Source organism: Brachyistius frenatus, unplaced genomic scaffold (genome assembly GCF_029030835.1).
Source record: "Brachyistius frenatus isolate BFR_SWC_R1_liver_20210118 unplaced genomic scaffold, ASM2903083v1 Contig_7, whole genome shotgun sequence".
Lineage (NCBI taxonomy): Eukaryota > Metazoa > Chordata > Actinopteri > Embiotocidae > Brachyistius > Brachyistius frenatus.
The window spans coordinates 1,710,020-1,730,044 of NW_027210606.1; the positions used below are offsets into that span (position 1 = coordinate 1,710,020).

The 20,025-nt window shown below is 40.7% G+C and overlaps 1 protein-coding gene across 1 annotated transcript in view; it reads right to left on the reverse strand.

The window, feature by feature from the left end:
- Positions 1-20,025, reverse strand: part of LOC138615727 (voltage-dependent T-type calcium channel subunit alpha-1I) — a 230,881-nt gene that overhangs the window by 79,955 nt on the left and 130,901 nt on the right. Inside the window, exons 7-10 of the mRNA XM_069689510.1 lie at positions 16,472-16,814; positions 14,723-14,815; positions 5,481-5,820; positions 4,990-5,390 (exon numbers count right to left, since the gene is read on the reverse strand). Of these exons, the coding sequence (XP_069545611.1) occupies positions 4,990-5,390; positions 5,481-5,820; positions 14,723-14,815; positions 16,472-16,814 (1,177 nt within the window). The remainder of the gene's footprint in view (positions 1-4,989; positions 5,391-5,480; positions 5,821-14,722; positions 14,816-16,471; positions 16,815-20,025) is intronic.

A 20,025-nucleotide genomic window follows, 5' to 3' on the forward strand; every position in this document is an offset into this window, starting at 1 on the left:
GACTTTTTTGCAGCATCCTGGCTAACTGTACTTCAATGCCAAAAGCATTAGTACAGCTCTTTTTATTAATATTGTTATGACTAGCTTTTATTGTGTCTATCATAGTTGAAAATCACTGTGAGCGAAGCCAAAACAGAACCAGACAAATAACAAAAGATGTTTATTTTTCCTCAATTTATGGCTCTTTGGAATTTTTCTACGGTGTGCCAGAGGCTGCCTGCAAATCAGGCTGAACAATCAAAGATAAGGATGTAAGCAAAGAGGAGTGTGAATCCTGATCATAGATAATCCATATGGGTAACCTTGGCAACATGTAGAATGGGGACAGGGAGGATCAGGAAAACCCGCTGTGTGTTCGTGACAGCATGAGCTGTGATTGACTGCACCGAGATTACATGAACTCAGTCCAGCCTCATGTTGCACTGTGGGTCGGTGGGCCATGGAAAGACTAGCTAAAAACAAGCTTTACAATGTCTCTCTTGAAGCTAAAAGACGTCAAGTGGATTAAGAAAATCTCCAATTCCAAAATCAATGGATTGACTGGTATTTATTTACTTTTCCAGCTGAAACAATACAAATATATTGCTGCCATATTGTCTGCAGCTTTATAAAAAGTACAAATTTGTATTCTTCATAAAGAGTCAATCTTTATAAAGAATAGAGTTCTTCTTTTAAAAGCCAGAAAACAAAGCGTAAATCTTATTGGCCGTGTCTGTGGCATTTTAAAGACCTTTGAAAGACAGAGATATTAAAAATAAGAACTCATTTTTCAATAGATTTAAGCCCTGTGGACAATATGACAATAATCGTTCACAAACTTCAACAAAGTAGTTTTAGTTGCCAAAACTTAAGACTTAAAGCGGCCGATCAGAAAACCTACTCACAAATCATTCTTAGTTATGGTTAAGTGGAACTTAATGACTTTTATTTGTTGATTCGTAAAAAGAACCCTCTCGTGATGATCCCATAGTTGAACTCTTTCATGACTTTTTGCAACAAGCTCGGCCTTTTTAGCCTTTTCATTGCTCCAATGCTTTTAGCATCTGAAGCACAGCGAGTCTTACCCCTGTGGTGCAACACATTTTTGGCTGTTTTACATAACATTCCTACATAGTAATTAACTAAAACCATTTGCTGTGGTATCATGCATAAATATCACCAATGTGATTATGTAAATCAAAGCAATCCCAGAGTCTCTAATGTTTCTGACTGTTAAAGCCAATTTATTTGTTACCCATTCTGAGTAAAATCATCTCTTTAATTAGAGGCTTTTAATACTTCAGCAGCAGTGATCATGTGAACAACCATCAGAGGCTTTAACCTCTGCTTATTGATTTTTCAGTAATTCTACAGTAATGGTGGAAGGTTATATTTATTATCAACACACTTTTTGGACACAGACACCACATCTTTTACATGGCTCTAATTCCCTATTCTAAGACCTGCACAACCCTATGAATTGAATCTTGAATGAAGATCTACATTTGCTTATGGTTACCAACTACAGTAGGTGCCTGTTCTGAGGTGATATCAATTTGCATTTGACTGCCAAACAATCTGAAAGCATGTCTGACCAGACTGCTCCCACAACATCACTCCTGTCATTTCCTTTTGGTTTTAATCTTGACATTTTGGCAGAGAAAGACAATCATTTAGCAGCGTTGTTTGATCTCCATCCATCCCTGTTTAATCTACAAAGTGCTCATCATGCTGATGCATTATTAATTCCCAAACAGCTGTTGAAATCTCTGAAGTGTCTTTTCACTTGAGCAATTCATCCTGTTCAATGGGGGATCTTGAGTGTCAAGAGAAATAGGTGAATACATTAGAATTATCTTATGTATAAATGTATCTTATAAAATGGTCAGATCTCAGTCTAAGTCATAATTATGAAGAATCTGTTTCAAATAACACACAAATACAAATAAATAATTGTGTTGCCAATGTTGAATGTATCGTTCAAATAGTCGCAGTGTAAGTCTGAACCCTTTTTCTAAAGACATCAGCAAAAACCGATTGGAGTTCGTAAACTTGGAGTCCTAATAATGAAATAACATTGGATGAACATCCTAAGAAGATGTCTGAGCTGAGGCAGATCTGTGAGAAAAAAACTGTCCACAATTCTTCCTGAAAAATGAGCAGGTCGGATCTAAAGCAACTACAAATGACAGTTGGAGGTTATTCAAGTTCTCCAGGATTTCTGAGAGCTTTTTTTGTTGTCAAAAATGCTTTATTTTGCAGTGGCCTTTCTCAAAAATACTCATACAATTTGCAGAGTTTTATGTGATTCAGTAATGCACAAAACAACGACGTCTAAAAAGTAACTGGGAGTTTTGCTCTCGAGCAGATTGAGGTGCACTTGGAATTGATAAAAATGCTATAGTCCTTTACTTCTTGTATGAATTAACATTTACAACAATTTATATTTCAATGTTAGAATGAAAGTTTAATCTAAAAATTAAACTATGTATCTTATATTAACCTAATAGATAATAGTGGGCTAGCTAATATAAGATAAAGTTAGCAAACTTCAGTTATATATTACAACTTTTGAAAATATTTCAGACTATCTGTGGCATGATAAACATTTTAATAGGTTTATAATAAAGGTCAACACAGTGCGTAATGTGAGCACAGTAATGTAACGACCACCTGCAGCTGTTGCTCAGGAGAAAAAAAAAATAGTCTCACTGTTGATAACGTAAATGAAAGCAAACAAACTTCTGCACGTATCTACACTGAAAACACCTCATTGATGGTCTTTCAGTCAAACAGACCTTTTGAGAAAACCACAAAAAAAGAAGTAAGTAAAAAGTAACATTCTGCTTAGCAATGCCACAGATTCCTTCCTTGAGTGATACGAGACATTTTTCTTTCTTTATCTTTAAGATCTTAAGAATTTGTGCACAAATACCCTGCTTCACTCTTAACTGGTGGCAACTTGATACCAGTTTCTAGCAAGTTGTTCAATAAAGTCAAACATTTTTGGTCCTTACAAAATTACTTTTAAACTTTCATTTACCTGTAATATCTATTCAAAGACATAATGATAACATAATGATATAAACAATGATAATGGCGATGTTACTGTAGTTATTAATATGTTAATATGTTTCTGAAAATATGATGCCTGTGAATCTAAACACATAATGAGAGAAAGCAGAGGATGCCTTATCTTTTACTCTCTTTGAAATAAACTGGTTTGTTTTGAAATTGAACTACGGTATCCAGATTACTTCTGGTCCAAGTAGCTGGTGGAACTAAATCATGCCTGCTAAAAACCCTGCGATTTAAAGAACCATAGGCCAAAGGTGTCGTAGGACACCTATAGCACCTCTCTACAGGAAGAGGATCACAGTGACGAGACGGATTAAGCCTCTGATACTGCTGTTCAAACAGAAGGAGGTATGACTCCAGTTTGCTAAGCAGCCAGTGGAAGCACAGACATCCCAGCTCACTATTTCCTTCCCATTAAAGCAGCAAAGTCTCTCTGCCTATCTAGTTATGTCTCTCTATTTTTAGCCGCCCCTGCGATGAGAGACGACCCACCACTGCGGCGGTGGCAGGCGTGAGTGGGCGACGGTATAGCGAGAAATATTGATAGAGAGACAAAGAGTTCAGAAAGCAGAGCGACAGAAAGAGACAGAAAACAGGGGGGGGGGGGGTAAAAGAAAACATGGCGCATCATTTCTGTTATTGCCTGGAGAACTTGGTGAACGTGATCTGATCCAACGTTGCAAAATGTGATCATTTTCTCATAAGCCTACCAACATCCTGCTGCCTAACCTGAGTGCACACAGGTCTGTCCTGGAGGCTGGGGAATCCGATTTTACAGGTGTCATGAAGGCAAATGGAAGAAGGGGTGTGTAAGGAAGAATGATTGATGCACAGGAGAGAGAAAATAGTGAGCTTTACACCGCGAAGGAGTTTGGACAAAGAGTGACGGGGAGAGAAACTAAAAGACTGTGGAGTCACGCTGTCGAAGCAGATGGCCGCCCACCTCTGAGCCTGGTTCTGTCGGAGGCTTTTCCTCTTTACTGTGTCAAGTGCCTTGAAATAACTGGTGCTGTGATTTGGCGCTACATAAATACGAAATAGAATTGAAGTGTAAGCAACATGGCTGCAGAGGGAGAGAGGCTTGTGAATCTAAAAAATGACTTTCCTTTACTTCATCCTTTACTTTTAACTGCAATGGACTCCCCAATTAATGTACACCATTAGCTTGCTGATACATGGTTAATGGATATCAATATCTAAAGAGGCAACTAAATGACAACAACATTACTTCTAACATCTCGTTTTAAGGGATGTTGGACTCAAATGCACGACAAAACAAAAAGTAAAGTTAGACTCCTTTACTTGTTCCCACAAGCTCACACAGGTCCTTCAGAGACTTCTCATGTACACAGCACTGTGATGTGCGTGAAGCCGGGGGAAGCTATAACCTTTGTGACCAAGTATTCCCCGCTTCATTGCACTTGATATACCCTTTTGTTTTGAATCCGTATCGCACAGCCCTTCTTAATTGGTGCTGTAACTGTATGTCAAAGTTATGGCTGAGATTTCGGGTGTGTTATGTCACAGTATATCAATATACACCTCTTCCGACTTTACCTTGAATAGTAGATCTTTAGTAGCGCTTAAAATGGCATTTACTGATAGCACTTTGTAGTTTGGCTTTCTTGAATAAATTGTATTTTCTTGATTCTTGTTGTTGGGTTTTGTACCCTCATGGTTGAAATGCACTTATCGTAAGTCGCTTTGGATAAAAGCGTCAGCTAAATGAAATGTGATGTAATGTAATATGTTGTAAATGTTTATTAACTTGATGAGCAGAGTTCTTGGAGTAATAGAGACTTTTAAGAGGTTTAAAAGAGAGAGAGACTAAGAGAAGAGAGAATTAAACATCTAGTGCACAAATGGAAGAGAATAAATGAATGGAGTGGTGACAGAAAGAAGTAATTAAAACAGAAAGACTGCTAGCTGTACCTGCTCGTGGTGCTCGATACCCATGCTGATGGTGTTGATCAGGATGGCGATCATGATGCCTCGGTTGAAGTATTTGCTCTCCACGATGCTCCACAGCTTCCTCCTAATCGCGCGCCACAGCTCTTTGCATTGCTTCTTTGGACTGCAACCCAGATTGGTCCCGTCGTGGCCTTTGTTGCCCTTTTCTTTCCCATCAGACTGCACCCCCTCCCTGTCCGTTTCCTCCACGGCTCCCTCCTCTGCTTCGTCGTTGGCTGCACTGCGAGCCGGTCCCACCCCGTCTCTAAGTGTGAGCGCGGCGGCACACTGAGGGCATCCGTCTGTGGCCGAGGCGGCAGTGAGGGCCATGGGCACAGCAGGTGAGGCGTGGTCCACTTTGTTATGATGGGGGCAGGGGGGACCTGACATGATGCAAATGGTGGGTGTTAAAGGGTGAGTGTAAAGAATGGATTTGAATATTTCTTCATTTGAAAATATTCACAGTTACATACCGTGCCTCGGCACCGCTCTCCTCTCCCGTCCTCCCCGTCCATTGGCCTTCCTCTCCCTCCCGTCCCCTCTTCCTCTCCCTCTTCCAACACCGTGAAAGCCGCGGGGTTTCCCCCGCAGGGTGTTGAAAAGGGCGATAGTTTGTCTCCTGGCCTTGCGGAGGATGTGGCAGACCAGCTGGAAGAGCGCTTCGTAGCAGTCCCCGGGTTCACTGGCCAGCGTGGAGGAGGACGAACACCGAGCTCGCTGCTCCTGCATCAGCTGATGCTCCCTCTGCTTGGTCTCTGAGAACTGGGTGGCGATGACCACGAGGCACAGGTTGATCATGAAGAAGGATCCAACCTTGGATGATGAGAGGCACACATACAGTAAATAAGAAAGCTAACAGGTAAAGGCTGCTCGACCGCTTAATGCTGTTTCCATCACTGTCTGGGATCCCAGACTGATTACACTTCATTTTTCACAATACTGTGTTTGAGATGTAAATTGTTTGTCTCTTAAAGGTATATAATCTCATCTTAAACCAGACCAATAAAAAGAGTATTCTTCATTTTCAAATTTAATCTGCAGCTCTTGAAAACTCGAGCAGGAAATTGTCCTTGACCCATGATGTAATCTGTTCGCGGGCAGCTTCTGCCAGCTAATCACACCAAATAAAAGAACACTCAGCAAGATGGCTTGACGCCAGAGCACTTTAGTTGTTGCTACCTATAGCCTGTTATCCCAGACATAACACATTGTACAGTATGCTTGCAAACTAAGTTGCAGCGTGTTCAGTGACACATTGACTGTAACTCCTGTCTGTTCTCTTGAGAGCATTTTGATACTAATACCAGCACCTAACACCGAATCAGTGTGAAGACCAACCAACACTGAACTCGTGGGAGAGGAGAGATTTACTTTACTGCCTTGATGCTGCTGTAAATCTACGTCCTAATATTTTTTTTTTCGTGAGAGATAAATCTTAGATTAGGTCTAATTCACATCGAGCAAGTACACAACAAATGTTGTCCTGTCAAGCGAAGCCCAGATATCAATATCAATATCAGGGATATCAATAAGAGATAAAGGATCAATATCTTGACTGATATCAAATTTGGTTATCAAACACTTTTGACATTTGTGACAAAGATAGACTACGTAATAGGGGGGAGGGTATTTTGCAGTTGATTGCTAAAACAGACATCAGTGCACTGAAACAGTAAACTTTACTGGGAATTGAATTAGTATGAATAACTATCCATAAACACAATGTGAACAATTTCTTATTGAACACGCATATATTTTTCTGCATTAAAAAAAGTTCTGTAAAAAAAACAAAAAAAAAGCCATATTGGGTATCGTATTGCATATCAGCAAACATATACACCCAAACCGATATATCTGTGATAAGCCAATATCAGCTGATAAAATCAGCTGGCCAACATATCGTTGGCTCAAATTTTAAGTGACGTCAAACCTACTTCTCAGAGCTCTCAGAAACATCCCACTTTCATAATGGATTATTCCCAGTTTGACAGGTGTATATTCCCACTCAGAGGATGGCAAGTTCACGTTCCCCAGCTGCTCATGAACGCACCATTAGAACAAACCTTAAAGGTACCAAGTTTTTTCTCATCTATTGTTGAAACCTAACAAACTGTAACCAAGGCTGTAGAGCCGTTATCACACAGTTGTAAATTAAGGGGAGTCATTTGTGAAACTCTGCAGTTGGCTGTCTAACTGCTCCGCCTGTCACTGATCATCTACACAGTTTGCATTCCCTTCTAAAATACAAATAAACAAATTGGGGAGTTTACAGTCATTCCAAAAGGTTTCTTTAATGTTGCAGTTCTTTGTTGATGGGAACAATCGATGCCAAAGTCCAAACCCAGAAACCCGTACAGCTACTCACCGTATTTCCGATGCTTGCGCACAGACTTGCCGTGTTAGGAAAAGTTTGAGAGATAACTGGATGGGCAACTGAAACCTGGCCTTGAATGTTGTTATCCTTGATGAATAATGAAGTGTTAGTTAGCAAAAGAAGGTCTGGTGTGTTCAAGTATACAAGGGAAAGACTTGGTACCAGAGGAGGAAAAAAAGAGCTATTATTTTTGCCCACTTTGTCCATCATCATCCCTTTACGTTACTGTTAAACTCATATAATAACATCTTTATCTAAAACCGTATTCATTGCTTAATCTTAGATAATCAAATGTTCATGCAGCCATTGCTTAAACTTTCATATAGATGTATTATTTTTTTCAGATGTGTTTTAGAAAACTGAAGCGTATGCAGTTCTGAATGATTGATGTTGTAAGACTTGCCTTTGATAACAGCAGGTGAAACAGATATAGAAGGAGATAGAAAAAAAAAGAGAGAAGGAAAAGAGCAAGGTCACTTAGAGAAGCAGAGCTGATGTGGAAAAAGAGGAGGCGAGGGAACACAAAGAGGCAGAGCAGGGGAGACATTCTACTGCTCTCCGGGGCTGCGATCAAGAGTGATTGTGAGGCTGATAACCCCTCTCCATCTGAACCGCTGTGACGGAGTCTACAGAAGAGAGGCTAGATGTGTGTGTCCAAAGTATTCCGCTGTGCAATAGAGTGTTTTTTTGTGTATCATCGATTCAACGCAGAGAGTTCTGGTCAGACTGGATGTTTTTCAGGGCTCCTCACGAGGCTCGTGGACAGAAAGGGAGGCAGTGGGTCCCAGCACCCATTCAGCACCTTCGCTGATCCCATCAAATATTTATACTTACACTCTACTGGAGCGGCTGAAATACAATTAGAGTTGAGTGTGTCTGTGTGCGTGTGCGTGTGTGTGTGTGTGTGTGTGTGTGTGTGTGTGTGTGTGTGTGTGTGTGTGTGTGTGTGTGTGTGTGTGTGTGTGTGTGTGTGTGTGAAGTTTTAGTGTTTGCAGCAGAGACTATGTGTGAGAGGCAATGAGTATGTGTCAATGACAGTGAATTGATGCACTGTGTGTGTGAGTCTGAGACTGAACAAGAGAAAGAAGCAGTATTTTTTTTTACAGGGTAAAATGTGATGCGATAAAGCACTGCATACAGTGACAAACACTAAGACCAAACTACAAACACACAGATCTAATGTCACACACCAACATGTCATACACCCGTCAGTCCACGAGAGGGTACCGTGTTTTGCCTCGACTAGGCGTGAAAAGTCCACGCATGCATGGCCAGGGTTGAAGAAGGAGGTCATGTGATGAAGTGTCAAAGTCCACCAAGGGTGGAAGTTAAGGGTGGTTGGATGAAACCAAGGACTTTCACCCGGGAGACCGAGGTCTGAGTCCAAGTAATCTAAGTAAGCTGCATAGCATAATTTATGTACAATATGGTAAGTAACTTCAGTGATGGAAGTACTGTACTTACTTAAGACTAGAAATTTAAACCCGGGCCATGATCATTTCCTAAACCTAACTTTTTGGCACCTCAACCTAAGGTACCTTACTTTTCAAACCTACACGAGACAGAACATAACTTTTTTGTCTTATTATTATCATCTTCTAGTGCACAGATTGTTATCATTATTTTCTATGATTGGACACAAAATGAATATGGATAGGACTAACAGCATAGAAGTAGAGACAATACCATCAGTCTTCATAGATAAGACGTAGACCAATGTAACTGAATTGGCAAGCTTAACAGGACTAGCTGTAAAAATGCTGTGAAACTCGTGTTCCTTTTACCTGCCTCAAATTCTGGTTCGGATTCTACAGCATTTAAGATTAAGGAGAGTAGGCTCAAGCTTCAAATGCTGCAGTGGGCCAAAACAATGAAGGACACAAACTTGGCCCGCGAACCTCAAATTGGGCTTCTCTACTCTGCAGTGCACCGTCGGGTGTGTTAGGCTGCGGACGCTCTGGCTGTGCAGCGTGTCACCGGTCTCAGCTGCAGCTCGGTTGCCTGTGCGAGTCCACGCTGGCTGCGTGTCGGCTGCGGTGCTGCAGCACCAGGTCAGGTCCTCCCATTGAATCAGACAGTTTCTCTTTGATAATGGCCATCAGTACGGTATATCTGAGGGTGACGATAAATTGTAACCAAAACGCAGGTACAGGGTCTTTGTTAACTCACACCGAGACAGTGAGACGGTGAGAGAGGGACGGAGAGCAGCGGGGAAAGCTCCGCCCCTCACCCGTGTCCCCATGATTTAATGACAGCCTACACTTGGTTCCTGCGATGATTATACAGCACAAATGTGATCACAGTTCGTTTGCCTGTATATTTTTGCTGGGAACTGCATGCGGCTTGCGTAAAAAAAATAGGTATCGAGTGCAGTTTATAAATGATACTGCACGCACGAAGGTGAAACGCACGTCTCAGCAGGCAGTGAGGCTGCTCTCATCCATTAATATAGACGCCGAAATGAAAACACGCCAGTGTGTCCAAGGCCTTGGAGGCTTTAGATGTGATACCGTGACACTCCATCATTATGTTGCTGAGCATGTGAAGAAATTCAAACACCTAACAGCTAAAAAGCTGAATAGTCTGTTTGCAACTTCTATTCATGAAACGGACAGAAACATGACTTTTAATGAATACTAACCCTGCACTATGTTTGCTGGTTGTGTAAGAAGGCAACTGCTAACATATTAACCAACTTTGTCAGTAGATATCATGTCAAATGTGTGTGTGTGTGTGTGTGTGTGTGTGTGTGTGTGTGTGTGTGTGTGTGTGTGTGTGTGTGTGTGTGTGTGTGTGTGTGTGTGTGTGTGTGTGTGTGTGTGTGTGTGTGTGTGTGTGTGTGTGTGTGTGTGTGTGTAACTTTCCTTGGCAGTGGTTTTGGCAAAATGAACTAAATGAAATAAGATTAAGAGCTAAAAAAATAAAAAGCACATATTCCAAGTGCGTTCTGCTGATGACCAGAATGTCTGCGCCTCCTCCTGAGGATTGTGACAGGTCAGGTCATTACTGATCAGATCTGTGTATGGGCCGCATGTTAATACGAAGGCTAGGCGACACAAAGAGGGAGATTAAACAGTGTCAAATGAAGAGGCTTACCGCACAGTGCGCCTCTGTAACAAAACAGGTTGAGGATGACATTTACGGATGTTAAACCTTAATTCCACACGGCCGAGCTATTTTCCCTTCAAAGCCTTTAATTCCACCGAGTCATCTTGTCGAAACTGTCCTCCATGGTGGTAATCACGACACAACATTTCTCTAACTCACTCCGTCTTTATCTCACTTTTTTCATCTGTCTCTCCATCTGTCACTCTCTCTCTCATCGCTCTTCTCATCTAGCTCCCTTCTAGCACTTCCATATCACTCACTCTTCATCCCACTCTACCTCTCTCTCTCTCAATTAAATTCAATTCAACACACTCGATCTGGATGAATGCTACGTGAGTGAAATTGTCAAAGCATCTAAATACGACGCGAACTCGTCTCTCGCGGTCTCTCGCTCGCTGCCTCATCTTTCAATACCCATGTCATGCAGTATTAACAAAAAACATAATTAAAAGTCTCCTCATCTGTCTGCCAGTGAGACAAGGACAAATTAGGATATGAACAGAACTTTTAACATGTGAATAGCAACGCTTAAATCGCTTTCCCCCACTAAGTCTGTTTGGTAGACAAGCCTTGAAATGTGGTGTAACAAAGCCGACAAGAGCCTGACTGTCAAATCGTTTCTCTGTGGGGTAAAAGAAAAGACAGATATGCAACAACTGCAGGCAGTAAAATCCTGCTAAGACACTTAGTCTACAACATGATGAATCGTAATTCATTTTCAGACATTTTAAATAGTGGAGATTTGCTTCCTCGATTCGAGAGTGTCTCAGGGATGTCTGCAGAGACATGAAGAAACATTTGTGCTGTCATTTGAGCAACAACGTTGATTTTCAGAACTTGGAGGATAATTTTGTTAAGACTTGGATTTTATAGATGCCTCCATATGAAATCATCTACAAATATCAGATATGGTTTATGCTAAAATGTTCCTAAATCCTTGAACTTCAAGTCCTATTTTTTGCACCATCGGGGCAACAACTTTCTAGTTGTTAACTCTTCTCTGATTTAAAAGACACCAAAGGAAGGTTGTTGTCACCCATTAAACAATAGAAGAAAAAGAAACAAAATGGGAAAAAAAAAGAAAAAAGATCTGTGGTAGAAAAGGAGACACAGTATTCATTTGTAATTTGGTCTGATGAAGAAAACAGTGAAAAAAAGTGGGGAAAAAAACATTAAAAACAAGAAAATGCCAAAACTTAATTTGTTTGTTTTGTCTGAGATGAAAATAAGTGCTGGGCGCAATGACATATTAATAATAATAATAATAACATAGTGGCAAAAAAATATATGTGTTCATTTATTTTTGTGTATTCAAACGATAAAGGCAGCCGGCGGCATCGACAACCCGCTGACATCGGACACGACCAGTCAGAGAGACGCAGCCCATGACGACAGCAGGAAGAAGATGTCATGCCAAGTTTTTCAATCCGTTTGCAAGATTGCAATGCGCAACCAAAACTAACCGAATCAAATGTATAACAACAACATGAAGCCTGGTCCCCTTACATGTAGCGTGACAGTTAATTAGCATTCAAGAACTATAGACTTTGAAGCTTTGACATACATATCTGTTACCCATTTCTTGCATAAGCTACTGTATGTTGGACCGGCAATTCTTATTTTAATTGGACAGACATTTTTGGTTTAAAATATAATATTAGAGCTAATGTTATGTTTCTAAATTGTAGTCATCATTAAATAATTTGTCACATGTTTTTGAATATTTTAGATGGATTTAAAGAACACATTTGCAGTGATATCTGTACAGCACTTTTTTTTTTTTAAATTAATGTGTTAGAATAATGTGACAATAGAGATAAATTGTGAAACATTTCTGGCCCTTTAATTTACTGTAGATGACCTCTCAGATGTTCTGCTGATCCTTCCCACAATTCATTTTTCAGATCATCCACATCCAGATTGTTAGATTGTTATATTCATCTCTGTTTTTAAACATTTTCTTTCTTTTACAGTGGTTTCTAGTCTCTAAGTTTATTTGCCATTATCTTATGCTGTGTGTATGATTCACTTTTTTTTGACAGGCCAAATAAACAGTGTTAAGCTGCCTGTTCCTGAAAGGTGCTGCCCTGCATATATAAACTTCCCCGGCCTGACTATCACAGTAGGGCATTTTAATTCTGAGGGTTGGGGGACATATTGTATGACACACTGTTAAACCTGATGCTGTGATCAGTGTGTCTGCTCCAACCATGTGAGCTCAGAGGACATGCTGAGGGATTCACTTTAATTAATAATATTTAATTTAAGATCAAAGAGACACACCAACATGTGGTCCCCTCCTCTTCCTCTTCTTCCAATCCTCTCTCTGATTTCATGCCGACTCTCCAGTCCATCTCCTCCACCTCCTACCTTCTTCTCCTCATCGATCCACCCCTCCTTCTTTCAAATCTCCCCTCTTCATCACCCACTCTGTTGAGAGTCCCTGCCGTCTTTCTCCCTGCTTTGCACTCCTCATCCTCATTTCCATCTAACTATCCCTCTCTCCATCTTATTTTTCTCACCCATTTAATCATCTTTTTTTAGTTTCTTACTCTCCAACAACGCTTACTCCTGCCTTTGGTTATTTCCTCCCTTTCTTTCCTCCTCTTTCTATCCTTTCTCGGTGCTGTTTTCACATCAAAACGCAACTATTATATCACAAATTATCTGTAGCGAGGCAATTTAATGGCTTGATGTGGAAGCAAAGTCCAAAGCAAATCTGCAGAAAGAGCATGTACATGTGCCCTTTCCTGGGTGTGTGTGTGTGTGTGTGTGTGTGTGTGTGTGTGTGTGTGTGTGTGTGTGTGTGTGTGTGTGTGTGTGTGTGTGTGTGTGTGTGTGTGTGTGTGTGTGTGTGTGTGTGTGTGTGTGTGTGTAAATACATTTGGATGTGTGTGTGTTTCTGCGTGACTGAGAATAACAAGTAGAGTGACAGATACATGAATGATGCCCAGTATACAGCTCAATGAGAAAGAGGAGATGAAATGAAGGCAGCAGGGGAGTGTAAGGAGAGGTGGTAGAGATAAAAGGAAAGGAGGGATGAAAGGAGACGAAGCAAAAGAGCGAGTCCCAGAGGTGAAGAAGGAGGGAGAGGTAGCTGGTGGAGTTAGCTGAGGGTGAAGGAGTGATCGATGGCAGGGAACGGGAAGAAGAGTAGGGTGCAGGGAGCGGTGATTGACAGATTTAGGGAGATAGAGGGATGTTAGAAGAAATGACGGGGTTCAGGATGAAGGGAGTGTTTATGAGGAAAGAGAGGAGGCAAAGAGAGGCAAAGCTTGTGTCTGAATCTGTAGGCAATTAAAAGTATAATAAAAAGACAAGACAGCCCATGGGTTGGGGACTGACAGTCACGCTGCATCATGATAACACTTTCACACACACACACACACACACACACACACACACACACACACACACACACACACACACACACACACACACACACACACACACACACACACACACACTCTCTCTCTCTCTCTGACAGGCTAAAAAAAAAAGGAATATACTGAGGAAAAACACACCAGCTCACACACACAAGATATCTACACATACATCAACTGCAGCGCGCTCATGCACACACACACACACACACACACACACACACACACACACACACACACACACACACACACACACACACACACACACACACACACACACACACACACACACACATACCTAAAAAAAAAAACTACACGTACACAGAAGGAGAGAGAAGCTAAAGGAACTAAAACATGTTTTATCAGAACAAAGGGGGATTCTTCAGGGATTTTTAGCTCAGCTTTTACTGTGACACTGACAGCCATGTGTGTTTGTGTGTATGTATAGGTACGCATCCAGGTGAGCGAGAAAGACACTTGAAGAGACAAAGATAGAGAGAGAGAGAGAGAGAGAGAAGGAATAAATATGCATTATAGTGTTATCATGCGTCAATACCATTGTTTTTCAACGTTAAAAGGGATTCCACCAAAGTAATATGATCCCAACAGCTTTAGTTGTTTTGGTACTGAAGGTCTGTTTTGTAACGGGAAGCATGTTACAGAGCGACCCACATACTCATAGAACTGGAGTTACATCCGGTACCTACTATTTTCACTTTCTCACAAGAGTGATGTCTTATGCAAAGAGAGAAAGCATCCACTTTATTTTGTGTATATTTAACTGTATCCTGGTAAATACAGATACCTGAAAGCAAATGTGTAAGCCCTTATATATATATGTGCGACTTACAATGATAAGTAGGATGAAGTAGATGAAGTTATAGAAGGAATGAGCGTCCATCACGTAGTACATGATCTCCACCCAGCCTTCCAGAGTGATCACCTACAGTCAGGAAAAGGGGTGACAGTGAGCTCAATCCACAAGAAATATGATCTGAGGGTTAAAAATGGAAGAGTTCAACATTTTGGAACATTAACTTATTGGCTTGCTTATGGGAACATGTGATTAAAATACACAGGAAAGCTTCAGCAGGCGGATGGGTATGTTTGCTTACCATAAGTTTGGAAACAGGGGGAAACAGCTAGCCTGGCTGTCTGAAGGTAGTCTGGCTCACTGGATGAAGAGTGTTGGTAAAAACCTGCCACTGGCTACAGTAACAGCCTACGCGCTGAAAATTACAAGTTTGACAACATTTTTTCAGGGGATTTTGAGGGGATCGCTTGCCCATGTGCAAATAATCAACCAAGTTCGCCCCAAACACTATTTTGCAAAGGCATCCTGGTTTTAGCGCTGCTCAAGACAATTTGATTAGGTTAAAGAAATACAAACAAGCCAAAGAGTATCTTCCCTATGATGAATGATATGGGTGCAGTCAGACCATTCTCCAGCACTGGAACAGTGGATAATGGTCCGGGAATTAAACACCTTCGACCTCTGAAGCTGTTATATAAACATGTTATACAGAATGTCATATTTTTTTATATGTAAAAAAAAACTAAAGACCTAAAAATTATGATTTGCACTGTTATGTGGTGTTATGCACTAGACCAGGGGTCTTCAACGTTTTTCAGGCCAAGGACCCCCAAACTGACAGAGAGATGGAGCAGGGTTCCCCTACTATGTATATTGCATACAATTGTGTTTTATATTAAAGTGGAGGAGTGCAGGAGGCTTGGAGGGACATGTCCAGGCTAGTCTCGTGTTGTGAGTGACCCGGTGTCCAGCTTGAGAGAGCTCCTGTGTGTCTCTGAATGTGTGCATTTCTGACTGAAAGATAACATCTTCTGCCTCCATTTATTAATTCGCTACAATATGTTGGATTCACGTTAATGTGTATTTAAGACATTTAAATTTGTGGACATTTTTTTGGGAAAAAAAAAATAAATATGAAAACTTGTCTAATCAACCAAAGATTTCACGGACCCCCTGCAGTACCTCCGCGGACCCCCTGGGGGTCGCGGACCCCCTGTTGAAGACCTCTGCACTAGACTGTTTCTTGGCTGGGAATAGTAACTCAGTGGAGTCTTCAGTGGTCTCCTGGCAACTGTTTCTGATCAAGAAACAGTCTGACCCATGACCCCTCCATAAACTGGCAAATTGCTGTTTAAACAAGTTGGTTTTCCAATAGTTGTTGATTAGTGTGCTCCTATGGTTATGTTACCTCCAGCCATGCTAGATGTTTCACATTGTTTCCAGGCTTTTTGCTGAGCTAAGCGGTGGCTCGCTGTAGCTCATTTGATATGTTTATTCCAGCAAGTTGATAATCATACTTTGACAAATTTTGAAGTATTACTTTAACAAAAGTACTTTTCATTGTCTTCCATTGCATACAAAAAGCTTTGATATAATGTTGAACTTTCCATCAATACAGTAAGGTACGTTTGATTTATTCTGTTTCCACCAATGTTTTCCAGATAGATACACGAGTTTAAGACATTGAGATCTTAATTATATATTGATTATATATTGTTGTGAACCATGAAAATCTCCACAAAAATAAATCATAAAGTATGGTACCAGGTTTACCAAAATACCCACCTGGAAGATGACAATCCAGGCGTAGGCGATGTTGTCAAAGTTGATGGCATCTTTGTGGGGGTTGCTGTGTCCAGTGTGACACCTGGTGTAGTACTGGTTCCAGTTTACACACAGCCCTGCTACACTGATGCTGCCATTGCCCAAAGGCTCGGGGCTCAGCCCAAGTGACTGGCGGTACAGCATGTCCTCTATGTCCAGGCAGCATGCCCTGCCTCCCTCGCGGCGGGCCGGGACATCCGTGCAGGACATGATGCCGTTGTCAACAGGTAGGGAGCAGATGAAGGGCCGCTCGTCATCCTCATCAGCCATGTAGTAGGGCCGAGGGAGACTGATACCCGTAGTGCTGGAAGTGTTGAGGAAGAAGACAATGAGTACACAACTAAATATTAAAGATTATTTGTATGGCCTTGAAAAAACACCATGTAATCTGGGAGAAGAAAATATGAAAATCATACAATTGAAGATGAAACATTATATTAACGCAAAAGTAAAGATATAAGACTCTAAATGAGCGTTCAGCGTTCTGGTGGTTCCTCTGAAAAATATTTGATTCAATTATATCTAATTCAATAAGATATTGAGGTATGTTTGTGGGATGTGCCCAGTTTGATTGACGTGTGGAGTGCAGTCAGGTTGCCGGTATAGGTGGACGGGCATCGTGTGCTCATATTCGCATTGAGACTTACCCCACAGTCCTCCCCAGCTCGTCTAAATATGGTCACTTCTTCCTCCAAAAAAACAATATGGCGATGGCTAAAATGCTGTGTCTCAAATTGCGTACTTTTGTTAGTACACTTACATGTTAGTACACTTACTTACATAGTGTGTGGATTTCGACAGAGTAGTATTATCTCAAACATATTTGAATGCATCCCCTGCCAACATATATGCATCCTTTGTTTGGTCATTTTTATGTAAAAATGAACGTGGTTTTGTACCCTCAGTTTAACACACACAATAAACATACCGATGGCTTATTTTCAAAAAAGCAGTACAGTAACAGTTTTGTGTGGACTTTTACAACTTGTATTGGTATAGTGCCACTTTTCGCAATATCATCAGCTTCCGCTGCCTTTTTGAGAATAAGATGTTTGACCTTTCCTTTTCGATACACAGCCATGATACTGATAAAGGTTATAAGTGTTCAGTGTTCCATACTAAATTTTCTGACCATGCCGAGTGTGCTATCCTGGCACTTATCATGCACTGCATGTTGCCATACTTATGGACTCAAAATAGTAAACTTTAGTACGTAAGAACGTGATTTGTAACACTGTCTAGGCTTTAAAACGGCAGTTCACAAACCGACGGTCAGGTGCTGCCTGAGTGACTCATCCTAAAATCCATGTAAAAGATCTGCAATGTGTCGCATATTGTGGCTTGGAATAGTCTACGACTATGCTTGATGACTAATCAACTATCTGAACTTAAATATACCAGAACAGGACTTCTGTGGGCTGGAAAAACTTTCGGGGAATTCATAAAAACCATCTCTAACTAATATTGGACTAAAAAGAGTTACACAAACAACAATTTCCCTCGACAGACTTGACATCCTCATCCACCTACATCCATACAAACACAGATGTATTTTGAGAGACACGTCAAGATAGATGAATGATTGTGCATGTATTAAAGTGTGCATCCATTCTCGTGTGTCATGGGCAAAAGTCTTTGTCCATCATGGTACATTGGTGTGGTGTGAGATTGGAGCTAAAAGCCGGATGATCACAGGCTGAGAGGTGAGTGGATGAAAGGGCAGAGAGACGGAGATGGTGAAATTGAAAGAAATGACACCAGGACAGACGGACAGTGAGATGTAGGAAGGTAGGGAGGGACACAATTCAACCCCGACATAGACCATGCCAGCCTTTGTGTGTCTGTGGCTAACCATTTCCTGTTGTCTCTGTGTTGTGGGCAACGTTTCTGGTTCTAGTCTGCACATTTGTCTTGCCATCAGATTGGCAACAAAGGCCACCTGAAAGAGAGCTGTCAGACTGTCAGTTCAATCCAGAGAATCAATGATTTTCTCCCATTTAGTGTGAATGTTTTCCTTCTATCTTCTCTTTTGTGGTCGACAGACAAATGCAGGCGGTTAAACATACTGGAGGCCGAAATATAAAACATTTCCACACTGTATTTCAAGCATGAAAGCTCTTAAAGCAAATTTACAGAAGTGGGATTATTTTTTTATTTTTTTTTTTTTTTTTATAGAATACCTTAGTTTGTTTTGTTTGTCATTCTGTAGGATTCTTTGGCCGGCAAATATAGTACACTGACAAGCTTACTTCATCTCATACTGAATTTTGTAAAGACCCTCCTTTAAAGTACTGACTGAAATTACAATCGCCCCTTCCAGTAGTAAAAACAAACTGTATCATCATACTTTCAAATGCATTGTTAATACTTTTCTAAATTCATTTTCAAAGGGAAGAGAAAACAAACAAAAAAACATTTGACAACTGTCAAAGGGTTGTCAGTGTCTGTGTTCGATTGACATAAGGCTACCAGATCTGCATGTTGTTAGTGGTGCTGAGCAATAAGCACCACACAAGCATAGCCAGACCAAAGTAACACTTGCAGGTATGTTTGCATGATGTTTAATGTGATGCAGCTAAGTTAATTTGTGACTTTAGCAGCAAACTTTCCCCACTTAATGTTTGGTAGCTTGTCCAGCAAGATGCAGGATGTGTGGAGACCTGTAAGTTAGATAAGAAGGAGACTTCAGAAGAAAAGCTAACGTGGGTTGTTGTTCAGAGTCTGTGGCTCCTGTAATGTGCAGCAGGCTGCTGTCTGGCTCAGTGTGACTGTCTGCTCTGCTTATTATAGAACACTGATGTTATTATTATTTTTATTTTTTTCAAGTAATGCAAAACTGGGTGCGACATTATGAAAGTTAAAACATTTTTTTTTTTTTTTAATGTAAAAAAATGTACGGTATGCTGTGGCAGGGAAAATAATATATCTCAGTTGGAATTGAACAGTTGAGGTGGAGTATCATGAGGCAACATAATGTGCAGTCAGTCAGTCTTTATCAGCTTATTCATTTGTTGTAGACATGTTGTGTCGGGGCTGTTATATATCGAGACAAACATGAGAAGAGGTCAAAAGCAACTTCATAACTGACACCAATTATTAAATTCAAGCCTAATCAGTGAAGCATTAGGGTCAGTGATGCATTGGGGAACACTTTATGTTCCTCAGGCCAGCATACTGATGGAAAAAAAAAAAAAGAATCTACTGAGCAATAAAAGTATGACAGCAATATCAACAGTGAAGGAATACAAGAGTTCCTGCAGAATCACTACTATATCTCAGTTAAATGAGATCCAGTGGGAGTTCCAAGTTCAACCTTTGCCTTCACAGAGGAAAAAAATATATGATACAAGAGGAGGAAGGAGGTCAAACTGTACAGGAAGGTACTTTAGAAATAATAATGAGAAAAAGATACCACAAATATAATAAAGTAACATAACTAAATAGAAAGAATGATATAAGACAGGATGATGTTTCCGGAAAATGACAAGAGAGAAACAAGCAAAGAGAGAAGAGAA